Genomic DNA, 23,356 nt, shown 5'->3' on the forward strand with positions numbered 1-23,356 from the left:
CTCATTCCTCACCCTATCCTTCCTAGTCTGACCACACATCCACCGCAACCTCCTCATCTCCGCCACCTTTAACTTTTGGACGTGAAATTTCTTAACTGACCAACACTTCTCTCCATACAACATAGCCAGTCGGACTGCCACTCTGTAAAACTTATTTAAGTTTTGGGACACCTTTTTATCACACAAAACTCCCGAAGCAAGACTCTATTTCAACCACCCTGCCCCAATATGATGCTTGACATCCTCGTCAATCTCACCTTCACCCTGAATTATTTAATAGGAATTAGAGGTAATCTAATTCCTTAAAAATATTTTTTGTAATCTAACTTTAAACTATGGGGATAACTGTACAATGACAAACAAATACATAACAGTAAATACAAATGACAATTACTTTACACACCCACTAAAAGTAATGTTCAGAACTACAATTACAGGAGCTTTCATAGTACATCTAAAAAAAAAGATGAAAGGAGAGATTAATTTATATTAGCAATAGTATAAAATTTTAGACCTTTTGACTTACGTTTTGCTACAATAATTAGTGCAGTACGACACAATGAAAAGCTCATCCGACCATCTATATAAAACAAAATATTGTATGTCTAATTCCCTCAAGAACAGAATAAAAATAAACAACTAATCAGAGGAACTAATTAATTAAAAGCCTACTTAGACACTGAGAGTTGAGACAATCTCTTTCAATCTCCTAAAGCTTCGACTCATAACCTTTATTATTGCACCTTTTTACTCCATATGTATTTTGCAATCAGTCTTAAAACATTTTGATAAATTTATAGTGAAAGAAAACATATATTGTAGACATTATTATAAAGAAAGGGGGTGGAAAAGAGACTTGAAATGATGTTAACCTTTTGCTTCCTTAATATATAAATCTTAAAATGATGTTTTATATACCATGCCAACAATGATAACAATAAATTACCAGTTATATGTCCTTTCAGATTGGATGAATCTATGTAACTCACGTAATTCTATAGGCTTTAATTATTTTAAAATGTCCTGTATATGAAAAGACTCAAGAGCTTTCAGTTTTTTTAGAGTGTATTTAGGTTCAATTTTAATTTTCAGCATAAGTTTTTGAGAGAAAAATATCAAAAAATGAAGAAAAAAAAATGGGAATGAAGGCCATTGAGAGGTGTCACATCACCTTACCTATTAGCTTCCTTTATATTTATATATAGATTTATAAAGTTACTATTTCATGGTGTATTTTTAAAAGCCTCTGTTTTTGTAAGAAAATAAATAGTAATGCACTATTTCAAAAAAAAAAAAAAAAACTGTTAAATCTGTGAAAGAAAAAAAGATTCTACTATTTTGAGATCATGTTATTATATTTTTGTTTAAATTCATTATTTTTATGATAGTTTTCATCATGTCGAATTTATCAAAGCTTGAGTTTGTGACACTTGATATCTCCAAAAAAAATACATGTCATGAGTTCTCGATGTTGAAATTCACGTAGCTGCTAAGGATCTTAGTGCTACTATTACTACGGATAATGCAGCGTCGGGCTAGGATAAGGTCTAGACTATGATTTTCCTTCGTTATCATCTAGATGAAGGATTGAATGAATGGTCTTTTATTAGACAGGCTCTTTCCTTCTTCAATTTCCCCCAAAGGCTCATCCAACTCATTCTCTCCTGCATCTCCACTTCTTCAATCTCCATCCTGGTCAATGGAGGAAAGACTAACCCTTTTTACCCCTCCAAAAGTATTAGGCAGGGTGACCCCATGTCACCCTACCTCTTCGTCTTATGCATGGAGCTCCTGACTAGGAGAATCAACTATGAAGTAGACATCCTACTTTGGACCTCTATTTTAATCTCTAACAGAGTTCCTTCTATTTCCCATCTTTTCTTTGTTGATGACCTCACTCTTTTTGCCAGAGCAGACCCCAAAACCTGTAACACCATCAACAGTACCCTTCAACTCTTTAGCTTACACTCTGGACAGAGAATCAACTTTGAGAAATCCAAAATAATCTTCTCTGCAAACTGCAGGAAAGAAGTACAGGATAACCTCAGTTCCATCCTTGGTATGCACCCCTCTAACCAGTTTGGTAAGTACATAGAATTCTCCATTTTTCACAATAAACCTAAAAAGGAGGACTTTCAATTTATCATTGACAATCTCTCTAGTAAGCTATTTAGGTGGAAAACTAAATTCCTCAACTTGACTGGTAGGGTCACTCTGGCCAAATCTGCGCTAGCTTCCATCCCCAACCATGTCATGCAGTATATTCACCTCCCTAGCAGCATTCTCAAGCTGATTGATAGAATCCAAAGGAACTTTATATAGGGCACTACTGATGCCAAGAAGAAAATGCATCTCCTAGGTTGGGACACTATTACCCTTCCTAAGAAGCATGGTGGACTTGGCATGCAAAGGGCTGGAATTAAAAACGAAGTCCTCTTATGCAACTTGGGTTGGAGATTGCTCTCAAACCCTACTTTTTTATAGGTCAACATTCTTTTAACTAAATATAGGACTAGGGATTAGTCTAATAGAAAAGGTTCCAGGACTTGGAATAATATTATTAACTGCTGGAATCTCTGCAGGGTTGCTCTTTTCTGGGCCATCAAGGATGGTGCTAAGGTCAGAACCTGGGAGGACCAATGGATTCCTGGTATGCCACCTCTTTTATCCATTATTGAAGGTCCCTCACCTAAATCCCCCACTCTTATTCTGGTCAAAGACATCTGGAAAGAGGGGGCTTGGGATTTCACCCCCTTACCCTTTAAAATCTCTCCCATTATCATCCACAATATGAAAAATGAGTTTCTCCATAGCAAATACCTGGAGAAGGACGCTCTCCTCTGGAGACTCACTGGAGATGGCACCTTCTCTTACAAGACTGCCTACCACTTCATCTTCAATTTTAAAAAGGTCCCCTATAGATCTCACACATCCTTCAGTTGGATCTGGCACCTAAATTCTCCCAATAAGATAAAAACCTTCATGTGGCTATTGCATTATAATAGTCTTCCGAATAGAGCCACTCTTTCCAAAAGAGGCCTTAATCTTTTAATCTTTTGCCACTTATGCACTGACCAGCTTGAGGATTAACACCACATCTTCTTTGGGTGTAACCAAGTAAAAACCTTCTGGTAAACCCTTATCCAAAGATACAAGGGCAACAAAAGCCTCCAAATTCATATGTTTGACACTATTAATTGGGGTTATACCTGAAAAAGCTTGAAAAATGAGAGTTTTGACTCCAATACTAACTGGGCCAGTCTTTTACCCTTTTGCCTTTGGCACCTTTAAAAAAATAGGAATGCCAACCTATTCCAAAACTCCTCTTCCCATCCTTGCTTCAGCATACCTTATGTTGAAATTGTGAAATACCAATACCTGAGAATTAGCCATGGACCCCCAGTAAAAACATCATTAGCCTGAATTGGACTCCTCCTAACCCCCATGCTTTTAAGCTCAACACTGATGGCTAATGCCTTGGTAACCCTGGTAGGGGGGGAGAGTTGGAGGAATCATCATGAATGATAGGGGAGATTGGGTAGTGGGGTTTAGTAAAAGCTTCACCCACGCCACAAACAACCTCATGAAAATTATTGCTCTCGCAGAGGGCCTCAAGCTGGCCCTTCATCAGAACCTTTGACTTTTAGAAGTTTGTGTAGACTCCATGAAAACTATAAACATGCTGCAAAAGGGTAACCTGCTATATGATCCACTTATTTTTTTTAATGCAGATCTTTACTAAGGAGCCTAGGGAATCCTCCAGTTTACCACACTTACCGAGAGCAGAATAGAGTAACGGATCTGTTGGCAAAGCAAGGAGCGGAACATAATTTTTTTGAAAGACTTCATATCTATGCCACTCCATCAGTTAGTGTAGGAGTAGTTTTTTGGAAAGATTTGAAGGGAAAATCTTTCTTTCGCTTTGTACCTAGTAACGGAAACTCAACCCCAGCTTCTTTTATTTTCGTGCCTGACTAGGCATGTTACTTTGTAATGAACACTCCTTCTTTTTTAATGCACATCCTTCTTACCAAAAAAAATATTGAATACCTGACAACAAAAGATCCATTTGAATTGTGCACTGATTTGAAGAAAAGGTAAGACCACCTAAAGGCTATGGTACTGTCTAGAGCTTTTTATGAATGGATACACTTACAGTTTCAAGATTTTAAAATCATTGTTGAATATAATTTTATTGTATTCAGGATTATTTTTTAATTAAAATTATGTGAAGAAACTATAAATGATGAGGACATGATGAAAAAAATACTTACTACTTTTCATGCCTCAAATGTGATATTGTAGCAGTAATATCATGAAAATAGCTTTTAGAAGTTGAATTGATCTTATGACTTTTGGTGGTTAAGAAACATATGTCCTTTTGATGAAAAATCCTGAAGCCCATTTTATTAGAGTTGCTCCATTATCGAAAGGGGTGCAAACACATGACCAGCATGAAAGACATTAAAATTCGGGTCATAATAATATGCGTGGATGCGACAATGATAAGGGACAATATCATAATCATCGAGATGGTTGTGAGCCAAAGAGGGAGAACCAAATAGATCTTTAAAACAATCCTTCAAGAGATAATGTCGGGCACCTAAGCAATTTGCAAGGCTTTATCAAGATTCTTTCAAATGAAAGAAAAATGAAGGTGAACCTCTTCTAATGTCCGAATGGAATCACACTTAACTTTCAAAATGACGATGAGGTAGAACCTTCACAAAAATATAATGACAATGTTGAGGAAAATTTGATTTTGAAAGATGATGATTTTGATGGCCTTGATGATATTATTCATTTGAAAGTTGAAGACTTTTTTGGAGATCAAAACTGAATCTTTATCAATTTATTTAGAAAATCAATTATATTGTTTTATTTATGTATTTTTTTTAGTTATCAAGTTTTTTTATTGTGTAGTTTTTATTTTTCATGAAAAAAGTATTTAAATTTTATTGTAAGATTGTAAGATTTCATATTTCTTATCTTATATTTTTATTTTATGAATATAATAAAAAAATTTGAGTCTTCAATTAGATTCAAGATAAGTAATGGAGACCTTGGTGGTGTTACAACTCACACTATATTAAGAGAAAATAAATATTTCTTTAAGTTGGTTATGAGAAGGATCTATTTTAATACAATATCCGATAGTACAAAATTAATTGAGGCTCTGAAAGAGCGATCTTATTGCTACCTGAAAAAATAATATTAAATATTGATAATGCACTATATTGTAGTAAGCCTCAAAGAAACTTGTTAAGTTTAAAGGTTATTTGTCAAAATGGCTATCATATGAGACTGCAAATGGAGAAAAGGTTGAATACCTTTACATTACTGCAATAAAGGCAGGAGAAAAGTTTGTGCATGAAAAATTATGCACGCTTCATTTTGAATTGTACATATAAGTATTTGTATGGTTGAATCACATGTCGTAGCAAAGAAAAGGTTTAAAGGTTCTAATAATTTTATATTTTGCTATGATCGATTGAGTCATCTAGATTTTAATATGATGCACAAAATTTTTAAGAATTCACATGGACATACTTTGAAGAATCAAAATATTCTTCAATCAAAGAAATTCACTTGTGCTGCTTGTTCTCAAGGAAAGTTGATTATTAAACTATTAGTAGCTAAGGTTGGGATTGAATTCCCTGAATTTTTAGAACGTATGCAGGGTGATATATGTGGACCAATTCACCCTTAATGTGAACCTTTCAAATATTATATGATCTTAATAGATTCATCAACATGTGTATTTATTATCAATTCACAATATGACCTTTGCAAAATTATTAACTCAAATAATAAGGTTAAGAGCACAATTTTCAGATTATACAATAAAGGCTATTCGTTTTGATAATGCTGATAATTTTATATCTCAGTCATTTAATAATTATTGTATGTCCACTAAAATGAAAATTGAACATTCGATTACTCATGTTTATGTTCAAAATGGTCTATCAAAATCATTGATCAAACATTTTCAATTGATAGGTAGATCATTGTTAATGAGGACAAAACTTTCTGTCTTCGTATGGGGACATGTTATTTTACATGCATTAGCATTTGTACGCATAAGGCCGATCAGGTATCATGAATTCTCTCCATTACAGTTGGCTTTTGATCAAAAATAAAAAAAAATTCTTCTTGAAAATTTTAAATGTGCGGTATGTGTTTCAATTACTCCGCCACAATGCACAAACATGGAATCTCAAGAAACATTAAGAATATATATTGAGTATGAATCTTCTTCCATTATAAAATATTTGAAACCTATGATATGAGACTTATTTACGATAAGATTTGCTGATTGTCATTTTGATGAATCAGTTTCAACATTAGGTGAAGAACATAAGCAATCGAAATATGAGATATATTGTAATGTATTATCATCTTATTTAGATCCTCGAACAAATCAATGTGAGCAAGAGGTGTGAAGTATGATATTTGCAAAAATGCCATAAATCAGCTGTTAAATGCATTTACTAACCTTTCAAAGGTTACCAAGTCTTATATTCCAGCTTCAAATATTTCAGTTCGATTTGATGTCCTTATAGAACAAATGATTAATGCAAATGAGTCTAGGTCACGTTTGAAACATGGTAGATCAATTGATTTCAAGAATAAAAATTCTCAAAAATGTAAAGAAATTAATGATAAGAATGATCATGATATGGTGACAATTGCTAAAAAAAAGCCTCGAGACCTAACAAATTATAACATCACTGAGGGGTTCCAATACTTGAAAATAATGAGAATGAAGAAGTCTCAATAAATTATGTCTCAACGAAATAAGTGGTGTAGAAATAATATTATTTTTAAAAATATTTTTCTTACAATGTTGCTACTGAAATAATTCAATAAAAAAAGGATTTGAAATCAAAATCTATCAATGAATGTAGATAGAGAAATAATTGATCAAATAAAAGGATGCAATTCAAGCAGAATTGACTTCACTTGAAAAACGTAAAGTCTTCGGACCAATAGTCTGAACACTAGAAGGTGTCAAGCCAGTGCGGTGCAAATGAATTTTTGTGCGAAAATAAAATTAAAAAAAGATGAAAATCGTAAGATATGAAACACAATTTATGGCACAAATTTTTTTGCAAAGACCCGACATTGACTATATGTAGACATATTCTCTTGTGATGGATGAAATTACCATCAGATATATAAAAAATCTAGCATTTCATGAAAGCTTGATATGCACCTAATGCCATGACCTATTTGTATGACTCACTGGATGATGATATTTTTATAAATATTTCAGAAGCATTCAAAGTCTTTTCTGCTTTCTCTAATGACATCTCAGAGTGTAGACTCCCTGCAAGGAACCTCGACAGAAAAGAGAATAGTGGACGTGTTCCGACAACCCTGCTTCCCTCCCTTTATTTAATGCTTGATAGCTTTCTTTATGTGGCGTGACAGGTCTATCTTTGACACTCATCAATCAGCTAAAAGACGACAGTTATGAAGCAAGGGGTTGAAACATATAAAGTTCGCAAGAAACTTATTCAATAAAGCTTCAGAGTTCCTTATATGAATTAAAACAATAAGGGTGGGTATGGTGCAATCGTCTTAGCGAATATTTGTTAAAGAAATGGTACAAAAATGACCCCATTTATCCTTGTGCTTTTATAAGAAGGTTTGAATCTGAATTTAGTATAATAGTTGTATATGTTGATAACTTGAATATCATTGTCACTCCTAAACGATTTTTGAAAGTTGTTGAGTGTTTGAAATGAAGGATCTAGGAAAGACAATTTTGTCTCGACCTACAGATTGAACATTTGACAAATAAATTTTTTGTTTGTTATTCAACATACACTGAATTTTTTTTAAAGTAATTTTACATGGATAAATCACATCCGTTGAGTACCCCTGTGATTGTGAGGTCGCTTGATATAAACAAAATCTATTTCGATCTTAAGAAAATGATGAAGAGTTTTTTGGTAATGAAACTCTATATCTTAGTGCAATTAGATCACTAATGCATTTTGCTAATAATATTCGATCAAATATTTATTTGCAGTAAGTTTATTGGCAAGATTCAACTCTTTTCCAACAAAAATACATTAGAATGGTGTCAAGCATATATTCAGATATCTTCAGGGAGCCATTGACTTGGGATATTTATTATAATGAATTCAAGTCAGAAATGATTGGCTATACAGATGGAGGATACTTGTTTGATCCACATAAGGCTAGATCTCAGACTAGCTATTTATTTTCATATGGTGGCACAACTATATCATGACATTCAATGAAGCAAACACTAGCTGCAACTTCTTCAAATCATGCAAAAATTATTGTCATTCATGAAGCAAGTCGAAAATATATTTGATTGAGATCAATGAATCAATATATTCAGAAAATGTGTGAATTTTCTTTGAATAAGGATATTTCAACAACATTATATGAAGACAATGTTGCATGTATAGTTCAATTAAAGGAGAGTTACATTAAAGGAGACAAAACAAACTACAATTCCACAAAATTCTTTTTCACTCATGATCTTGAGAAGAAAATTAAAATCGGCGTTCAAAAAATTCATTCGGTCGATAATTTGGCGGATCTGCTCACTAAAGCATTGCCAATCTTAACATTTAAAAAGCTGGTATTCAAAATTAAGATACATCGTCTTTGAGAAATGAAATGATGTTTGCATTGGAGGGGGGGGGGGGGTAAAGTATACATTGCACTCTTTTTTCCTTAGCATAAATTTTGCTCCAATTAATTTTTCTAACAAGATTTTTAACGAGGCAGCGAACAATGCATATCAGAATGTATGTATACTCATTTTTCTTCACAAGAATTTTTTTTCCCACAAATTTTTTTTCTTAGTAATATCAGTGGACATTCAAAAAGGATTCATGTAAATAATTATTAAGATGATTATTGTGGATGTCCATAACTTCTAGGTGTTACTCCTCTTTTAAGTGTAGTAATTTCCATACCTCTACTACCTCCTTATTGATCATGCACACCCCATATTCTTCCCTACCTTCTCATGAATTAGTATCATGTTTATGACACCTCTTGAAGTTCTTCCATGTAATACTATAAATAGAGGTCTTGAGGAAGATGTTTTACACGTACACTTGAAAGAAAGAAAAAACTTATCTTATATTGTTCTCTTGTTATCTTGTTTTATGTTGTTCTTATTATTCTTTACTTGCAATTCTTGTTCTTAATATTGAAATAGTAAATAGGTTTTTGATCATAGAGAGGTGTCACATCACCTTATCTCCTCCTCCTCCTCCGCCTCCTCCTCCTCCTCCTCCTCCTCCTCCTCCTCATCATCATCATCATCATCATCATCATCATCATTACCCTCTAAATTCATCAATGCAAATTCAATAATAATGAATCTACTCTCGTTTAAGAACGACATAACCAAAATAAATACCTCAAAATAAATTTCTATTATTATGATTTTAAGGTGTTACAAATTTGGATATTAAATAATTGAAAGTTATGAATATGAAAGGTTTGAGAGTTATGAATATTATTAACATTAATTAAGAGTAGAATTTATTTATTGAAGAATTATGAATTAAGGAGATGATTTTACAAAATAAAATAATTGAAGAAGTGATAGAAAAAGTCAAAAAAGGAGAAAAAAATGAGAATGAAAGCTATAAAGAGGTGTCACATTACCTCTTCTACATTCTTCTTTATTAATATTTATTGATGATTGTAAACTATAGGGGATACCGGTGTTTTAAAAGGTGTTTCAGGGTGAGTTCTAGGCGAGGGGTACCAAAAAAACTCCTGGGCAAAAACCCTAGAATTTGGGGCGTAAAAACGTATGTCCCTAATGTTAATTTTTATTTTTTATTTTTTTTAAAGTATTTTGCAATAAATCATGTTTTTATCATTGATCTAATAGTAATATACTTTATGCTATCATATTTTCATGTTGTCGTGATTTCTTTAAAAAAATATATATATAATAAAGAAAGCAACTTTGAGGAAAAATAATTACTTATAGTTTTTTTCTATATTAATGGTGATTTTTAAAATTCACTTGCAAAATTATTGAAAATCTTTTTTTATTTTCTTAGTAATCTATGTACTCCTTTTGTTTTAATTTGTATGCCATGACTTAACTTAGCATGGAGTTTACAAAAGTAATGAAGGTTTTTTAATCCTTGAGAGTTTAAAATAAAATGAAGAATGTATAAAAGTCTACTTTTATCTTGTGGTTTAAACATGTCACGTGAAAAGTTCAAATTAAAAAACTGTCAAAAGAGAAAAGAGACATTCTTTTTAAAATTAACTAAAAAAAAAAAAAAGACAAACAAATTGATAGTGTTTTGCATGTTTAGTATACCGAGTTCACTATGATGATTATATGTTTTATAGTCTACTATGGTGTAAAAGATCTATGTCATTCACGATCAGAATGTAAACTCTTGCAAAGAAAAAATTGTCTCCTTCCTTCTCGATATTCATTCATATAATAGTTGATGTTTTGATCATTCTTGATGATGAAAACAATATATAATCTCTTCAACATCCATAGACTCATATACTACAAGTTTTTCACAACCAAGTCTCAGTTCGCAAAGTAAAATGACCATAACAAATTGGCTCAATGGTATAAAATATCCTCATTGGTTAGAAGTGCCTCACACAATTTGATAACAATGTGTGATGGTATCAAACAAGAAATAAGCCAATAATACCATATAATTAAATAACTCCAATAAGATCAAATTATTAGATGGTTGATTTTTCAATAAAGGTGATTTTATAAATTTGCGTCAAACTTCTCATTAAGTTGAAAAAAAAATACACGCGCAACACACGTATTCTAACCTAGTAAAATTATAAAAGTGTAGATACATATATACTATACACCCCGTAGATCCATGAGACTTACGATCCATATTTCAGGCTTACGCCTCGTCCGGTATTACCTAAAATGTCTCGCCTTTTATAGCACTGAGAATACAATGTTTTGTAAAAGATAAAAGTGCATACTGTATTCTTGTTCAAGCGACGTTACGTAATTCCTTCAATTGTTCTTGCTCCTCTTTTATAGCTGCCTTCGGTAGATGTTAATTTGATTGATAGTACTTTATTAGGAAAATCCAAGGAAATTTCATTCAGTCTAAAAAAATTATATTGATTTCTTGATTGAGTATATAGGTCCATATTAAATATATCCGTTTGTATATTATGTGACATTTCCCTTACTTTGTGTAATTTAAGTTGCCTTACCTAGGACTGTATCAATCATTTCAAATTCCATGTTGATCTTGGCATTGCAATCTGCAATCCTTGGATTGCTATCAACTCCTTGGATACCTTTCAGCTGCTTGATGCGTTTTCTTTTTTCTTAATTTTTGCAAAAATACTTAGGTCATATGTCAGCATTAAACATATTCACAAACTAATAATCTCCCCTTTTTTACGATGACCAGGGTTGGTCCTCAGTCGATTCGGTTCAATTTTGCATATTATCGATTTGGTTCGGTTTTGCATATCATCGATTTGATTTATCAATTTTTGATATGTAAACATGCTAAATCGATGACCGAACCAAAAAGATATTCATTATCGATTTTTGGTTAATTGACTTTTGGTCTTTATTGATTTGATTTTCGGTTTAGGCTAAAAAAATACTTTCCTAATTTTTTTTACTTTCTCTTATTTTCATTTGTTCTATGTTAACTTCACGTATGAAGTCTATACAAATTATAAGAACTAAGATAACAACTACAAAATACAAATGACAATAAGCTATGTATTTAAAATCTAAAGTCAATATTATATAATTACGAATAAAAATATAATTTTAATTTAATTTTATTGGGTTGTCGGTTTAACCATTAACTAAAATCTTAAAATCAGAAACCGAATCAATAGCTCAATAAATGTTTTTTACAAAATCGTTAAAAAATCATTGACCCAATAATTCGATACCAATAAACCAATAATATTTTTATCGATTTAATTTATCGGTTGAACCAATTTTGCACACCCTTAACTATGATCAAAGGAATTAATTAGATGTATTTTACTTTCCTATTAAGTTTTCATTCTTGGCTCCCCTTTATTAGGGGTGTGCATCGGTCAGTTCGGTTCGATTTTATATATTATCGGTTTGGTTTATCGGTTTTTAATTTTTAAATATGCTAAACCAATAATCAAACCAATAAGATATTTTTTATCGGTTTTTAGTCCTTAATGGTTCGGTTTTCAATTTAACCGATAAGAAAATACTCATAAAATAAAAATAGTAGTAAGATGAAAAAAAAACAAATCTTAGTTGCAACCAAAAGTCTTACATAATGTGTTTTAATTAATTACAAGAATCTTCAAGTTTGAACTAAATATTGTTAGGAGAAATAAAGAATCTGTATAATTGAAATAATAGGGTTGTTAATTGGTAGAAATTAAAGAGAAGTATATAATAAGTCATATATATTCTTATTGGGTTATCGGTTTACCCAATAACTAATAAGAAAAAATCGAACTGAACCAATAACCCAATAATTTTTTTTTATAAAATCATTAACAAATCATTAACCCAATAACCCAATAATAACAAACCAATGACATTTTTATCGGTTCGATTTATTGATCGGTTCAATTTTTACACACCCCTACCCTTTATTATGCTTCCCCCCTCGTTGTTAGTCGTCTGATTGATGTGTACATTTCTTCTCCTTTGACATTAATGTAATAGAACCATTTTACATCACTGAAAATAATATTGAAGATTATAAATTACGTATAAATTATATATATAAAACTATCTATGTTTATCAAAATTATTTAGAACTTTGATCTAAAAAATTCAAAATTCATATTAATAAATAAAACTTTTACAATAATATCCAAGTTAATATATTGCAAACAAATAGCTCATTAACATCTAGTTAACTAAAATTAATCGTTACCTCTATAAATAAAGTTAAGGTATCTTTAAAAATAGGTAAAATGACTCGATGGACCCTTGTACTATGTCCGTTTGGTAAAGTGGATACTCCTACTTATATCTTTGTCATTTGGACCATTGAACCCATTAAAAAGCAACATTTTAAACTCCTCTGACGGTGTGTGTAACACAACTTCTCCACGTCAGTTTCCATGTCATTTTTAAGTATTACATTAAATTTCATGCCCCACTTCAACTCTCATGTTAGCTGCCACGTCATTTTTAAGTATTACATTAAATTTTATGTCATTTTTAAAATGCTACATAAAAAATTACGTATAAATAAAATGATGAGGTGATTATTTATTTTGTTTTTCTTATAAAAAAATTACCACACGAATAGAATACGTGGTAAGACGGGGTAAATGGTAAAAATGCTTTAGGGGAGAGACAAAATTACGTGTCTACATCATGCCCCTCTTTGCATGTAAACACAAAGTATTTTCATACAAAGAAGTAGACAACGAGACAAAATTTTGACCCGACCATTATTCAAAGGAAGAAATAAAAGGAAGAAGGACAACCGAGTTGGAGAGTCGAGTGAGGTCCCGTCAAGGTTCCGATCCGCGGATCTGTTATTACATCAGAAATGAACATTACAAGTTAAAAAATAAATGAAATTACAAAAACTCTATCTATGCAGGTTTCCTTGACTCCTGACTCATTACTTCATCACCCTGTTCTTCAGGTGGGCTCCTGACTTGTAATTTCTTCAACTTGTTGCTTGCCTTTCAATTTCTTCACCCTGTTCTTTAGGCGGGTTTCTGACTTGCCATTTTTCAACTGTTGACTTTCAATTTTCTTCCTCTTGTTGCTTGCTTTTCAATTGCTTCACCTTGTTGGTTGACTTTCCATGTATTAGCCCTGTTCTTCAAGCGGGCTCCTAAAATCACATCAAAACTAAGAAAAAAATTATCCCATACAAAGAAATACATCTTCTATAAGTTAATTGGAATGATTCGACTAAAAGGTATGTCTTATAGGAATCAAAGGAGATGACTCGACTAAAAGGTACGTCTTATAGGAATCAAAGGAAATGACTCGACTAAAAGGTACGTTTTATAGGAATCAAAGGAATGACTCGACTAAAAGGTACGTCTTCTAGGGTTCAAGGGGAATGACTTGACTAAAAGGTACGTCTTATAGGAATCAAAGGAACGACTCGACTAAAAGGTACGTCTTCTAGGGGTCAAGGAGAATGACTCGACTAAAAGGGACGTCTTCTAGGGGTCAAGGGGAATGATTCAACTAAAAGGTACGTCTTATAGGAATCAAAGGAAATAACTCAACTAAAAGGTACGTCTTATAGGAATCAAGGGGAATGACTCGACTAAAAGGTACGTCTTATAGGAATCAAGGGAAATGAATCGACTAAAAGGTACATCTTATAGGAATCATAGGGAATGACTCGACTAAAAGGTACGTCTTCTAGGGGTCAAGGGGAATGACTCGACTAAAAAGTACGTCTTATAGGAATCAAAGGAACGACTCGACTAAAAGGTACATCTTCTAGGGGTCAAGGGGAATGACTCGACTAAAAGGTACATCTTATAGGAATCAAAGGAAATGACTCGACTAAAAGGTACGTCTTCTAAGGGTCAAGGGGAATGACTCGAATAAAAGGTACGTTATATAGGAATTAAAGAAACGACTTGACTAAAAGATACGTCTTCTAGGGGTCAAGGGGAATGACTCGACTAAAAGGTACGTCTTATAGGAATCAAAGGAACGACTCGACTAAAAGGTACGTCTTCTAGAGGTCCACGGGAATGACTCGACTAAAAGGTACATCTTATAGGAATCAAAGGAATGACTCGACTAAAAGGTACGTCTTCTAGGGGTCAAGGGGAATGACTCGACTAAAAGGTAAGCCTTATAGGAATCAAAGGAACGACTCAACTAAAAGGTACATCTTCTAGGGATCAAGGAGAATGACTTGACTAAAAGGTACGTCTTATAGAAATCACAGGGGATGACTCGACTAAAAGGTAAGTCTTAGGAATCAAGGGGGATGACTAGACTAAAAGTTACGTCTTATAGGAATCAAAAGGAATGACTCGACTAAAAGGTACGTCTTATAGGAATCAAGGGGAATGACTCGACTAAAAGGTACGTCTTATAGGAATTAATTAAAATAACTAGACTAAAAGGTACGTCTTATAGGAATCAAGGTTCAATTTAAGAAGTGTATCCCCTAACAAATGAAAACTGAAATCCCTAGACAAGAAAGTGTGTCTCTGAAAAATATATGATGATGAATTTTACTATGATTTGATTATCAAACCTGTACATCAATATTGTTTCCTGCATTTGTAGGAATGAGGCATTGCAACCCTCGATATTTATGCTCTGAATTCCTTGATTTAAAGGTAGCATGTTTCCTGATTCATCAAAGAAAACTTATGAGTTTAAAAACATGGTGGCTGGTTTGTGGCTTTAGCTTTCGCGGTAATCGCTCTTGCCCTCATCATATTTAACCTTGCTTCCAACCATTAGCATATATCATTGACTTGCTGAATCATTAAGCTGAACTCAGATTATTAAGAGTAACTGAAACAAACACAGTATCTCCACTTTGCCATGCTTCTCAAATAGACCCTTTGAACCTTGGTATTTCATGAGTTTCCTGACTTGTCTGTTGATAAAACTTTCTGCATGTCCTTTTTTCGGCTCACAATTATGTCTCTTTTATGTGCTAGCTTTTGTCTTGCTTTGTGCAATTAAAGAAGCTGGTAGCCAGTTTTGAAATCTTTTTTTCACTTGTTTTGACACAGACTTGACTCAAAGACAAGAAAAGAAAAATGACAATGACTTTTATTAGGACAACTGACTCAAGAAAATGAAATAAAAATAAAGAAAAGAAAGAAAAGACAATGAATATCCCTATTTGAAACAAAGAAATGAAAATTTATCTAGAAAAGACAGTCAACTCTAATGATTATCTCATGCATTTTGGATTAAGCTGCCTGATCTTTCCATCCAAACTTCTACCAATTATTGTTGAGTTAATGACCTTGAAACTGAGTTGCTTCCTTAGGCCAAATTCATTCAGAAGCCTCATTCGGCTAGTGGCGCCTTGAAGGGTTTTCGCCAACAAACCTATTTCTTTCTCTCAGCTCCCCATTGCCTTATGGTGCTCGAGAGGGTTTTCACCAATAAGACTCTCATTTTTATTTTCTCAATTTACCATCGCCTTACGGTGCCCGTGAGGGTTTTCACCAATAAGACTCTCTCATTTTATTTCTATCCTAATTTCTTATGCTGAGGAAGACAAGTAGTACCCAAAATGCATCATCATATCCATTGCATACTTATTCTTAACATTCTCAAAAATTAATCTGAAGGTCTTTCTTTGGTTGTAACTTGACTTTTGGGTAAGGTTAGAAAGAAGGGATGACATGAGGCCCAAACGACACTTGAAGTGGTATAGGACTTACAACTTTTGGAATCGACTTAAACAATGAGGATTAACTCATGCCCCAGTTTCTTTTGACTGGGTAATTCTAAATTGTTTATTTGGTTGGACCGATCCCAGAGAAGGGCAGCCTACGTATCTCACCCCCGAGAGAGGAGAATCAGGTCAAGCGTAGTTCTGACAGCTTGTTTTGCTTGATTCTGATTTCTTTTTCTTTTTGAATTTTTTTTTCTGGCTCTATTTTTCTTGACACTCTTTTCTTTTGGACATATCTTTTTTTTTTTTGAAATTTTTTTGAAACTATTCTTTTGCTCAACACTTTTGTTTTAGGGTTTGCTAACTCTATCTTGACTCCAAAAGAGGGATACAAAAGAAATAGAACTAAAGCTCAAATAGGGTAAACAAAGGATGACACAATGTTTGGATAACAGAATGAAATGCCTTCGTCATATCAATCCTTGAAAATGCAAGTACACATCATGCAATATGAAGTGAAAGAAGAAAATTACTTGCGACATTTTAATAACACAAACTTTAACTGAGCATGTGTGTTATTTCTTTCTTCTACACTTGTCAAACATATAACTCCACCTTTGTTGTACATCTCTCACATGGAATGACTCATGCTTTCGTGGAGTTGATTTTCTTTCTGTTTCTCTTGATATGGGGATCATGCGTCTACTGTTTGACCTAATTAGGACTTGCCTTTCAATTGATGATCAATTTATTCTTGTGATTCTCAAAATAATTGCCTTAATTTTCAAAGAAGACTTCAACTTATCACCAAATGTCTCTGATTCAATGCTTCATGATTAAGCTGGATTTTAAGAGCTAGCTGATAATTCCACTAGCATGTCATATCACTAGAATCAACATAACATGTACTATGTAAAATAAACAAACAAACAACACATATTTAAAACACAAAGAAAAAAAGGACACTCCATTTAATTAAAATGAAAGATAGAAGGGTTTGAACATAACAATTAAGGGACAAAACAAGATAAATCCCGAACTACAACCCTATAATAGTTCGGATGACAGAAAATAAAACAAAACAAACTACCCGACCTCTTCCTAGTAGGGAGAAGGGTAACATCTCAATTGCTCAGCCTGACAACTTAGCCACTACTTTGCATATCTGCATGACTAGAGTTTCCCTTACTATCAATATTTTGCACCATAACTGATCCATCTTGAATTATTTTTTCAATTTCTCTTTTCAAATATCTACAATCTTCAATACTATAACCTTGAGCGTCAGAATGATACGTACATCATGTATTAGGATTAAAATTTCTTGAACGTCGATCAAGGGTGTGCCTAAGGAGAGGAGTGATCATGACCTCCTGTACAAATCTCTGAAATAAACTGGCATATGAATCTCCAATTGGCGTGAAGCTATCTCTCGACTTCTGCCGCATTTCATTGTTTGGCTTGGACAGAAAATCTGGCCTAGAAGGGCTTTGGTACATTTGTGGTGTTAGAGAATGACTCTGGGGCATTGGGGTATGCCATTGTGGGTAAGATGGGGGTTGGACATATGGTTGTGCATTATACACTGGATATGGATGTGGAGGAACAAAGTATAATGGATTTTGGGAGTGATTATGTGGAGCTTTGGCATAAACTTGAGTTTGAGTCTGAGAGCGACGACGACGTGGTCTTCTTGACCTTTCTCGCTGTCCAACTACAATAGTAGAAGCATCTTCCTCATTCTTTTTCTCCCCAATATTTCCTGAACCCTTTTAAATTGCTTGAGTAGTCGCTTTCAATATTGCAAAACTCACAATGCGGCCAGTCTTAATTCCCTCTTCTATCATCTCCCCCATTTTAAGAACCTCAATGAACAGCTTGCCTAATGTAGGTAACAAGTGTTGATAATATGTTTCATCCTGCGCTTGAATAAATAGCTCCACTATCTTACTTTCTTTCATTGGCGGTTTCACCCTAGCAGCTTGTTCACGCCATCTAATCGCATATTCTCTGAAACTTTCGATATTCTTCTTCTTCTTCTTCTTCTTCTTCTTCATATTAGTCAGGGATTTCTCATCAGGAATCAACTCCACATTGTATTGAAATAGTTGCACAAATTCATTAGCTAGGTCATCCCAACTAATCCACTTATCGATGTCTTGGTCAACAAACCATTCCGAAGCTAGGCCTGAAAGACTCTCCCCGAAATAAGCCATGAGTAGTTCTTCCTTCCCTCCAGCGCCCTTTAATTGGTTACAATAGCACCTTAAATGTGCCACTAGGTCCCCATGTCTGTCATATTTCTCAAACTTTGGCATTTTAAATCCAGGAGGAAGGTTAACACCTAGAAACATGCATAAGTCTTTATATGAGACCCTTTTGTAATCCCCAAGTCCTTGCAAGTTCTTCATAGCCAGTTTCAAACTTCTCAATTTTCTGGTCATTTCCTCTTGTTCTTCTGTCATAATAGGCTTCTTAGTGTTAGGAGGAAATTCAGGCGGGTAAGTGTCACTGTAAAGATCAGTCAACTTAAATGTAGGCTCAAAAGTGTAACGCAGATCACCAGTAATATTCAATGCAGACTTTCTTGTAGAGTAGGGAGACACAACTTGTGGATGAACATCAAAAGTAGGAGCTTCAGGTGGGGGTGGCACCGCAAAAGCGTGAACAACAGGTAGATCTAAGTATGTGGTAGTCTTGGATTGGGGAGTGAGGAAATAAACATTGGAAGTGGTTGGATATTGTTGCCTCGGAGTCATCCTGATGCATATTGTGGCATATCAACAAAAATGAGAGATTGTGCATGTGACATGGGAGGCAAGCTAGAAAGATATTTCAGATTATCAGCGAAAAATGGAGGCGGCGGCAACCCATTACCCCAAGCTCGATGCATTTCTATCATTTGCTACCTTAAATTTCGAATCTCTTCATTAGCTCCTAAATTCTCATTTCCCGAACTCCCTATTTGATTAGTAACCACAATCCCAGTATCCTTGTTGGCCATAACTTTCTCTTCGGCTAGGTGCAATATGAAGGATCAGCCAAAATGCCACAAATCAACCACCTTAAACTAACTGGACAAGAGATAGAAAATGAGTTAGAGTTCAACACTTTCGTAAAACTTTTTTTTTTTTTAAAAAAAATCACCGAACCCAAGGAGGGCGCCTACGTATCTCACTCCCGAAAAAGGAGAATCAGGTTTGCGTAGTTCGTAAAGTTTTGCCAAAATGGCCACTTAAACTCTCTTTTTTTTCTTGAAATTTTAAGAAGAAAAGATAAATGACAAATTGTCAAAAGAATAGACGAAAATCTTTTGAATTTTTCAGCTTTAATAACCTATACAAAATGAAACCTATGATTACCAAAGAAACTCTTTTTTGGGTTTTCAATTTTGCATTTCATACTACAATAAAACTTGCACCTATTAAAGGAAAATCTTTTTGCAGTTTTCTTTTATTGATACATAGACACCTACTCTAAATGAAGAGTGAAGAAAAATATTTTTGGATTTTTGAAATAAGATCTTCGAACCAACAATAGGTTGCCTACGTATCTCAGAAATAGGAGAATCAGGGGTGCGTAGTTCGTCCAGATAGGACAATTAAGGATTAAATAACCGACTGAACCCTGACTTAAAAGACGCGACCACAAACAGAAGATGAAAAACAATAAAATCTTTTTGAGTTTTTAGTTTGACACTTCACATAAGACTGACACCAACAACTATGAAAGAGAAAATCTTTTTGGTATTTTCATTATATGAAATGTACAAAACTTCTACCATTTTTTTTTTTTAATTTTCCTTTATAAAAGCTTCTATTGAAAAAAATCTTTTTTTTTTTTGAATTTTCGAATTATAAATGTTTGCTAAAGAGAACAAAAGAAAAATCTTTTTGACAGTTTTTGTATTTTGAGAACATAAGTGCAAAAGGTAAAATAAATCTTTTTGAATTTTTGGATTATGAAAAACAAAAGCCATAAAAAAACTTAAAAACTACAAAACTCTTTTTTTTTACTCACTTTTTTTCTCTTTTTTTGATTTTTCTTTGCCTACACACTCTACTTCTAACATATGCTTTCCCCACACCAGTCTGTCAAATGACCACGTTACCCTCAAAGATGCAACATGCAGCACATAGGGATGCTTTAGAGGTGGGTCTAAGTGGATCCCGCTAAGTCTCAATATGATGCAGATAATTATGACCTAAAGGCTGACCTACGCTGTGGTTCACTAACAAGGCTGTTCGAGGGAGCGTATGGTCGATAGTAGCTTCTTTACTTTCCACCTACTCCATACCAGCCGACGGCTCCCCCTCCTAAAATAAGGGTGACTCAACTATAGGTCGTGTACATAGCGTGTACTACAGAACTTGTAGCAGAAAGAATTGACTCGGATTATGCAAATAATGCTAGATATAAAGCGGTAACACATAAAAAAAACTGTAAACACATAGCAAGTAGGCACTCAACAATGATAAAACAAATACAAATGATAACACAAACAACGTCTATACACCCATGATGTCAAACTAAGCCGATACAAATCCAAAAATAAGCTCGAATTCTAAAAAATCTCCAGCAGAGTCGCCAGAGCTCTCACACCCCCTTTTTAACCAAAAAGATTCATTTTAAAGTTTCGAAAGGATTTTTATTATTAAGTGACAAAAGATAAAAAATTATTTCGAAAAGGATTCATTTCACAATTAAATTCAGAGTTGCCACTTGGCATAGATCGTGTGTGCCAAGTCACCTTTGAAAATCCTTTTTTAAAACCGTTTGACTCTAAAAACTGATCCACGAACAAAGATTCCGACCAAGGAATTCTGTTGACCGAGGGGAAGGTGTTAGGCACCCCTCGATCTCGTGGTTTGACCACGGTCGCTTGGTGGAGCGTATCAGCTAATTTTGACACTAAAAATGTATAAATCACATAAGACGCATAAACAAGCAACAGACACATCAAACAACAATCCAAGACCAAAATAATAATGTCTAGTCCAATTATTACAACCTGAAATAAAAAGATACTAAAAAGTAAACCTACACTAATCCTAAACTATGCTCCAATGCTTTACCCGATGCGCCAGACCTTCATCGTGAACGTCCTTCGAGTACAAAATACCTCAGGGCATTCCCTGGTGAATAAGTACATAAGACATCGGGGCATTCCCTAGTAAAATGAATACATTTTCTCAAATTTGTGTGTTAAAATAGAAAGAACCATTCAACAAATATTCACACATTCAACAAATCACCATCTTCCATTTCTACAATTTGCCTATCCGACTTAGCATGTGCCTACCCCGCTTGACCTATCATAGCACTATCACAATCAACTACGTCAATGAATCAAAACAACAATATTCACTTTATCAACTTTCAATCCCCGTCCCATTTAACTAATTTTAATTGTTAATGAGATATTATTTCATCACACAACCCATAATCAATCCATAATCAAGGAAATCAAACACTGAATCAAGACAACCAATAATTCACATCATCAAAGAACAACCAATCAATTCGATGTATCGAATATAACAAACAACAAAATAAAAGAAAGAAGAAATAGAATTGGACCTCGATTCGAAGATCTTGAAATTCAATAATACTTCAATAAAAGGACAGAATCGGCGATGAAGAACCTCGATTCGGAGCCTCTATTCGAACCCCAGCTCCGGTATGCATTTTTTTTTAATTTTCTATTGACCCAAAACAGAAATCGCCAAAAATAGACAAACCCGAACCCGATTTTGTGCAACTCGACCCTGTTTCACTCTTTTCCAGCAGAATTCACAAGAATCGAAGTAGGGTTCACCGTTCCCGATTCACAGGAGCTCCGATGAGCTCAAGCGATGGCAGAGAGACTCGGGTTAGGTTGGATTTTGATCGAATTTTGGGGTGTTTCTCACTGGTCCCATTATTTCGGCTAGAACAATGGAGGACGAGAGTGAGGGTGTGATTTTTCCAGCCAGCGTCACGTTTTTCGATTAGTTTTCTTTCTTCGATGTTTGCGTTCACTCTCTCCCTCGTCTGTTTTTCTCAATTTCGATCAGCTCCCTCCCATTTTTCTACTAATTCTCTCATTTTTCCTATCTCTCTTGGTCCCTCACTGTGTCCTTCCCTTTAGCTGTGTGTATATGTGCGTCGATGGGTATGGATGAAAATGAAGGATTATTAGAATGAAAGAAATGGAGAATCTCAGATCTGTGTTACTGTTATGTGCGTTAATTGTGTGTCGTTGTGATGTAATTTCTTCGAGGGTGGTGTATATGGCGTGAGGTGAATTTTTTGGTGAAGAAGATGACCTCTTTTTCTATTTCTGTCCTCCTCTATATATAGAAATAGCGTGTAAAATAAAAGTGGATAGGGGTTACGTGGGTAGGTAGGGTAGGAGGATATTCGGTGGTGATGTGTTTTTTTTTAATTGGAAAGGTTGTTAGCATGTTTAAAAGAAGATAAAATTTGTTAGAATTTATTAAATGAGATAAAGATAAAAATAAATAAATAAATAAATAAATAAAATGATGAGGTGATTATTTATTTTATTTTTCTTATGAAAAAATTACCATGCAAATAGAATATGTGGTAAGACGGGATAAACAGTAAAAATGTTTTAGAAGAGGAACAAAATTACGTGTCTACAGGAATATCCACATTACAAAATGAACATAGTACAAGAATCTATCGAGTCATTTTGCCTTAAAAATATTATACATATTATACTAATATGTAAGGAAACAAAAGGCCAGTTTCAAATTATTAAAAAGGGCAGTTTCAATTTCTTTTTTTTTTTTTTTTTAGTATATATATAAGACCTCTTACTGAAATTTGTGTTTAGATGACTAATTTGAAGAGGAACAAATCGTCTGCCTAAATGCAGTTTTAAACGCACTGAAGAAATACGTTGTGACTCTCATTCCTATAGCATTGCAGGTACAAGTAATGTAGCAGGAGGAAGTACTGCAGTACTGTGGATATACGAGATATCCAAAACAAAGAAAAAC

At 33.8% G+C, this 23,356-nt stretch overlaps 1 protein-coding gene across 3 annotated transcripts; it reads right to left on the minus strand.

The window, feature by feature from the left end:
• Nucleotides 1-13,466: 13,466 nt before the first annotated feature.
• LOC124885556 lies at nt 13,467-22,801 on the minus strand. Of its 3 annotated transcripts, none has more exons than XR_007042674.1 (2): nt 21,930-22,801; nt 13,467-15,339 (listed from the first exon to the last, which is right to left on the minus strand). XR_007042674.1 is itself a non-coding variant. In XM_047393465.1 (2 exons), the coding sequence occupies exon 2, from the start codon at nt 19,106-19,108 to the stop codon at nt 18,122-18,124; it is 987 nt and encodes a 328-aa protein (XP_047249421.1). In that variant the 5' UTR covers nt 19,109-19,423; nt 21,930-22,689; the 3' UTR covers nt 18,112-18,121. The 3 variants fall into 3 exon arrangements, 1 of the variants encoding a protein (XP_047249421.1); XM_047393465.1 differs by lacking the exon at nt 13,467-15,339 and adding an exon at nt 18,112-19,423 and having other exon boundaries at nt 21,930-22,689; XR_007042673.1 differs by lacking the exon at nt 13,467-15,339 and adding an exon at nt 21,269-21,519.
• Between the last annotated feature and the right edge of the window lie 555 nt (nt 22,802-23,356).

Source organism: Capsicum annuum, chromosome 7, assembly GCF_002878395.1.
Source record: "Capsicum annuum cultivar UCD-10X-F1 chromosome 7, UCD10Xv1.1, whole genome shotgun sequence".
In the NCBI taxonomy this organism is placed as follows: Eukaryota; Viridiplantae; Streptophyta; class Magnoliopsida; order Solanales; family Solanaceae; genus Capsicum; species Capsicum annuum.